Raw genomic sequence first — 7,109 nt, 5'->3', positions numbered from 1 at the left:
CTGCTGTTACGTAATTATTCAATTTGTGTCAGCAATGCCTATCATAGTAGTAATAGTAGTGTTAGTCGCTCAGTCTTGTCCGACTCTTTGTGGCCCCATGGACTACAGCTTGCGAGCGTCCTCTGTCCATGGGATTCTCCAGGCAATAGTACTGGAGTGGGTTGCCATTCCCTTCTCCAGAGGATCTTCCTGACCCAGAGATTGAACCCAGGTCTCCTGCATTGCAGGCAGACTGTTTATTGTCTGAGCTACAGGAAAGTCCTATATCTATCATAGTCACTTATAAAAATTAATCATCAAATATGTATCTCCCAGTAGAATCTATATTGAAAGGAAAATGTGAATAAGTAGATTGACCTCATATGGTCTCACTGTCAGAAGTGCCCTTAAATATGGAGCTGCAAAATTTTAAAGTTCATATTTTATTACTGTGTAAAAAATTCCATCTATAATTGACTCCTTGAGGTATGGAAGATTGGTGTCCAAGTATGAGGGGGCTGTACTTTGGAATGAATGACTGGTGAGTGTGTTTTATGCTCCCCCCCCCAGGATTATTCCTTTTTGGTTTAAAAAATTCCTGTTCTCCCCACAATTATGACCCCTCTATTGCTCTGAACAAAGGATCTCCTATTTTTTAAATTCTGTCATAACCACTAAAGAATCAGAAGTGGTGAATAAACAATATCAAAGTAGACCATTGTATACCTCCTTACTGGTCAGGGGTCTTCAGTCTTCCTGATCAAAAGATGAGTCACAAGAATTCCTGAATTTCCACACAGTCATGTGATTCAAGATCATCATTTATTTCTACACAATATACATGTCCTTTCAATCTCTACAGGTTCCCTGGAATAGAACCTTAAAGTGGTTAATTGATAATGTAGCTATGTGAAAATTTTATTTATTTTTAAATTTCTTAAAGAAGTGCTTTTTTTAAAAAAATCCTGATTTCTTATTTATTTCTTACTTTTGGCTATGCTGTGTCTTCATTTCTGCACAGACTTTTCTTTAGTTGCAGCGAGCGAGGGCTACTCTCTAGTCATGGTGCCCATGCTTCTCATAGTAGTGGCTTCTCTTATTGTGGAGCACAGCCTATAGGACACTTCAGCTCAGTTCAGTCGCTCAGTCATGTCCAACTCTTTGTGATCCCATGAACTGCAGCAAGCCAGGCTTCCCTGTCCATCACCAACTTCTGGAGTCCACCCAAACCCATGTTCATCGAGTCAGTGATGCCATCCAGCCATCTCATCCTCTGTCATCCACTTCTCCTCCTGCCCTCAATATTTCTCGGCATCAGGGTCTTTTCCAATGAGTCAGCTCTTCTCATCAGGAGGCCAAAGTACTGGAGTTTCAGCTTCAGCATCAGTCCTTCCAATGAACACCCAGGACTGATCTCTTTTAGGATGAACTTGTTTGATCCCCTTGCAGTCCAAGGGACTCTCAAGAGTCTTCTCCAACACTACAATTCAAAAGCATCAAATCTTCTGTGCTCAGCTTTCTTTATAGTCCAACTCTCACATCCATACACGACTACTGGAAAAACCATAGCCTTGACTAGATGGACCTTTGTTGGCAAAGTAATATCTCTGTTTTTTAATATGCTGTCTAGGTTGGTCATAACTTTCCATCCAAGGAGCAAGCGTCATTTAATTTCATGGCTGCAGTCAGCATATGCAGTGATTTTGGAGCCCAGGAAATAAAGTCAGTCACTGTTTCCACTGTTTCCCCATCTATTTTCCATGAAGTGATGGGACCGGATGCCATGATCTTAGATTTCTGTATGTTGAGCTTTAAGCCAACTTTTTCACTCTCCTCTTTCACTTTCATCAAGAGGCTTTTTAGTTCCTCTTCCCTTTCTGCCATAAGGGTGGTGTCATCTGCATATCTGAGGTTATTGATATTTCTCCCAGCAATCTTAATTCCAGCTTGTGCTTCCTCCAGCCCAGCGTTTCTCATGATGTACTCTGCATATAAGTTAAATAAGCAGGGTGACAATGTACAGCCTTGATGTACTCCTTTTCCTATTTGGAACCAGCCTGTTGTTCCATGTCCAGTTCTAACTGTTGCTTCCTGACCTGCAAAGAGGTTTCTCAAGAGGCAGGTCAGGTGGTCTGGTATTCACATCTCTTTCAGAATTTTCCACAGTTTATTGTGATCCACACAGTCGAAGGCTTTGGCATAGTCAGTAAAGCAGAAATAGATGTTTTTCTGGAACTCTCTTGCTTTTTCGATGATCCAGCAGATGTTGGCAATTTGATCTCTGGTTCCTTTGCCTTTTCTAAAACCAGCTTGAATATCTGGAAGTTCACGTTTCACGTATTGCTGAAGTCTGTCTTGGAGAATTTTGAGCATTACTTTACTAGTGTGTGCGATGAGTGCAATTGTGGGGCAGTTTGAGCATTCTTTGAGATTGCCTTTCTTTGAGATTGGAATGAAAACTGACCTTTCCCAGTCCTGTGGCCATTGCTGAGTTTTCCAAATTTGTTGATATGTTGAGTGCAGCACTTTAACAGCATCATCTTCCAGATTTGAAATATATAAAGTGGAATTCTATCACTTCCACTAGCTTTGTTTATAGTGATTCTTCCTAAGGCCCACCTGACTTCATATTCCAGGATGCCTGGCTCTAGGTGAGTGATCACAGCATCGTGATTATCTGTGTCGTGAAGATTTTTTTTGTACAGTTCTTCTGTGTATTCTTGCCACCTCTTCTTAATATCTTCAGTTTGGTTAGTTCTATGTGATTATGGTTTTCATTCTGTCTGCCCTCTGATGGATAAGGATAATAGGCTTGTGGAAGCTTCCTGATGGGAGAGACTGACTGTGGGGGAAACTAGGTCTTATTCTGATGGGCAGAGCCATGCTCAGTAAATCTTTAATCCAACTCTCTGTTGATGGGCGAGGCTGTGCTCTCTCCCTGTTGTTTGACCTGAGGCAAACTGTGGTAGGGGTAATTGTAGTAATGGTGACCTTCAAAAGTACTTGTGCGCACAATGTTGTATTCAGTGACTGGACCCTGCAGCAGGCCACTGTCGACCCAAGACTCCACCAGAGACTCCTGGACACTCACAGGAAAGTCTGGCTCAGTCTCTTGTGGGGACACTGCTCCTGTCTCTTGGCTTCTGGTGTGCACAAAGTTTTGTACTTTGTTTATACAAACAAACATGTAATTCAAATCTGTTTCCCATCCTGTGGAAGTTCTGTAATCAAATCTCACTGGCCTCCAAAGAGAATTCCCTGGGAGTTGTCAGTCCTTTTGCCAGATCCCCAGGTTGGGAAATCTATTGTGGGTCCTAGAACTTTCTTAACAGTGTGAGAATTTCTTTGGTATAATTGTTCTGTGGTTTGTGGGTCTTCTGCTCAGTGGCTCTATGGTGGGGCAAGTGGTAACCTCCTCCAAGAGGGCTTATGCCACACACTGCATGACCCAGGTCTACTGCAGCCAGAGCCCATGTCCCCATGGCTGGCCACTGCTGACTCATGCCTCTGCAGGAGATACTCAAACACTCAAAGGCAGGTCTGGCTCAGTCTCTGTGGGGTCTCTGGGTCCTAGTGTGCACAAAGCTTTGTTTGAGCCATCTGAGCATCTCTGGTGGGTATGGGGCTTGATTCTAAACATGATTTTGTCCCTCCTATCATCTTTTTTTTTGAAAAACAAGAGCTCAATTTTTTATTTAATCATTTCTTGCATTTGAAGTACTCCTTGATGACATCCTTGGCCTGAGATTCTTTGCCATATTCCTTAACTACCACACAACTGCAACCAACCACTTTATGGGGTTTTCCCTCTCTGTCAATTTTATAGAGGCCTGACCATTCCCCTAGTTTCTTGTTGTCATCAACCTTAATCAGGTTGATTTGATGCTCAGCACAAAGGGCCTCCACCAACTTGACATACATAGGCTCATCACAGTTGGATGCAAGCACACACAGATGGGCTTGGCACTTGTCTAAAGCTTTCACAGCTTCGCGAATTCCACGTGCTAAGCCATCGTGGATGAGGGCGGTCTTCAGCAGCTCTTGCTGAGCAGTATTAACGTCCATTACACCTCCAGCAGCAATGTCATCCTCGGCCATGGCAATGGGTTACGGGTGGAGCTGAATCTTGAATGCACCCGAGCCACGGCGGCAGGGAAAGAGCCCCTCCTATCATCTTGTTGGGGCTTCTCATTTGCCCTTGGACATGGGGCATTAACACCATGGAATACTATTCAGCAATGGAAAGAAATGAGCTTTCAATACACTCAGAACAGAATTATACTGAGTGAAAATAAGTTAGTATCAAAAGGCTATAGGTTACATACTATATGATTCCATTTATATAACACTTTCAAAATGACAAAATTAAAGAGATGGAAAACAGAATAGTAATAGGCCTTGGAGTACAAAATGAAGCAGGGCAAAGGCTAACAGAGTTTTGCCAAGAGAATGCACTGGTCATAAAACACCCTCTTCCAACAACACAAGGGATGACTGTATACATGGGCATCACCAGATGCTCAATGCTGAATCAGATTGATTATATTATTTTCAGTCAAAGATGGAAAAGCTCTATACAGTCAGCAAAAACAAGACCAGGAGCTGACTGTGGCTCAGATCATGAACTCGTTATTGCAAAATTAAGACTTAAATTGAAGTAGGGAAAACCACTGAATCTGCCTATAATTCAGGAGACCTGGGTTCGATTCCTGGGTCAGGAAGATGCCCTGGAGAGGGGAATGGCAACCCATTGCAGTATTCTTGCCTGGAGAATCCCATGGACACAGGATCCTGGCAGACGACCGTCTATGGAGTCGCAAACAGTTAGGGACAATTCAGGTATGACCTAAATCAAATCACTTAGGATTATACAGTGGAAGTGACAAACAGATTCAAGGGTGTAGATCTGATAGACAGAGTGCCTGAAGAACTATGGACATAGGTTCATGACATTGTATAGGAGGCAGTGATCAAGACCATCCCCGAGAAAAAGAAATGCAAAAAGGCAAAATGGCTGTCTAAGGAGGCCTTACAAATAGCTGAAAAAGAAGCAAAGCTAAAGGCAAAGGAGAAAAACAAAGATATATCTATCTGAATGCAGAGTTCCAAAGAATAGCAAGGAGAGATAAGAAAGCCTTCCTCATTGAACAATGCAAAGAAATAGACAAAACCAACAGAATGGGAAAGACTAGAGATCTCTTCTAGAAAATCAGAAATACCACGAGAACATTTCATGCAAAGATGAGCACAATAAAGGCCAGAAATGGTATGGACATAAGAGAAGCAGAAAATATTAAGAAGAGGTGGCAAGAATACACAGATGAACTCTACAAAAAAAGATCATGACTCAGATAACCATGATGGTGCGATCACTCACCTAGAGCCAGACATCTTGGAGTGTGAAGTCAAATGGACCTTAGGAAGCATCACTACAAACAAAGCTAGTGGAGGTGATGGAATTCCAGTTGAGCTATTTCAAATCCTGAAAGATGATGCTGTGAAGGTGCTCAATATGCCAGCAAATTGGAAAACTCAGCAGTGGCTGAACTCAGAGTGGCTGGAAAAGGTCAGTTTTCATTCCAATCCCAAAGAAAGGCAATCCCAAAGAATATTCAAGCTACTGGACGATTTCACTCTTTTCACATGCTGGCAAAATAATACTCAAAATTCTCCAAGCCAGGCTTCAGCAATACGTGAACCATGAACTTCCAGATGTTCAAGCTATATTTGGAAAAGGCAGAGGAACAAGAGATCAAATTGCCAACATCAGTTGAATCATAGAAAAAGTAAGAGAGTTCGGGAAAAACACCTACTTTATTGACTATGCCAAAGCCTTTGACTGTATGGATCACAATGAACTGTGGAAAATTCTTAAAGAGATGGACATACCAGACCACCTTACCTGCCTCCTGAGAAATCTGTATACAGGTCAAGAAGCAACAGTTAGAACTGGACATGGGACAATGGACTCCTTTCCAAATTCGGAAAGGAGTGCGTCAAGGCTGTATATTGTCACCCTGCTTATTTAACTTATATGCAGAGTACATCATGAGAAACGCTGGGCTGGAGGAAGCACAAACTGGAATCAAGATTGCTGGGAGAAATATCAATAACCTCACATATGCAGATGATGCCACCCTTATGGCAGAAAGTGAAGAAGAACTAAAGAACCTCTTCATGTAAGTGAAAGAGGAGAGCGAAAAAGCTGGCCTAAAACTCAACATTCAAAAATCTAAAATCATGGCATCCGGTCCCATCACTTCATGGCAAATAGATGGGGAAACAATGGAAACAGTGACAGACTTTATTTTCTTTGGCTCCAAAATCACTGCATATGCTGACTGCATCCATGATATTAAAAGACCCTTGCTCCTTGGAAGAAAATCTATGACAAACGTAGACAGCATTTTAAAAAGCAAAGACATTACTTTGCTGACAAAGTTCTATCTAGTCAGAGCTATGGTTTTTCTGGTAGTCATGTATGGATGTGAGAGTTGGACTATAAAGAAAGCTGAGCACTGGAGAGTTGATGCTTTTGAAATGTAGTGTTAGAAAAGACTCTTGAGAGTCCCTTGGATTGCAAGGAGATCCAACCAGTCATTCCTAAAGGAAATCAGTCCTGAATATTCATTGGAAAGACTGATGCTTAAACTGAAGCTCCGCTACTTTGGCCACCTGGTGCAAAAAACTGACTCATTGGAAAAGACCCTGATGCTGGGAAAGATTGAAGACAAAAGGAGAAGGGGATAACAGAGAATGAGATGGTTGGATGACATCACTGACTCGATGGACATGAGTCTGAGCAAGCGCCGGTTTTTGTGATGGACAGGGAAGCCTGGAGTGCTGCAGTCCATGGGGTCATACAGAGTCAGGCACGACTGAGTTACTGAAGTGAACTAAACTAATCAGTTTCTTCATTTTGAGAGAAATGCACAGCATATGTTAAATGTATATTTAGAATGTATTTTTAAGAAGGTGACAAACTATTTTTCAGAATGACTGTTCAGTTCAGTTCAGTTGGTGATGTCAGCAACTGTCACCAGGACCCAGGAGAAAGAAAGAGTGATCCCATAGAAGACTTGCCTGTGGATGTCTGGGAGTCTCTGGCGAAGGGGTGGGTTGGTGGTCAC

General features: G+C 42.3%; 1 protein-coding gene across 1 annotated transcript; it reads right to left on the bottom strand.

Annotated features, from left to right (window-relative positions):
* Window positions 1-3,640: 3,640 nt before the first annotated feature.
* Window positions 3,641-4,135, bottom strand: LOC122700844 (40S ribosomal protein S12-like). The gene has a single exon (XM_043913868.1). It carries the CDS (start codon window positions 4,075-4,077, stop codon window positions 3,679-3,681), a length of 399 nt encoding a protein of 132 aa, XP_043769803.1. The 5' UTR covers window positions 4,078-4,135; the 3' UTR covers window positions 3,641-3,678.
* Window positions 4,136-7,109: the final 2,974 nt, after the last annotated feature.

The sequence above is a fragment of the Cervus elaphus genome, chromosome 9 (assembly GCF_910594005.1).
Source record: "Cervus elaphus chromosome 9, mCerEla1.1, whole genome shotgun sequence".
Lineage (NCBI taxonomy): Eukaryota > Metazoa > Chordata > Mammalia > Artiodactyla > Cervidae > Cervus > Cervus elaphus.
This window is presented reverse-complemented; position numbering and strand designations above follow the sequence as displayed.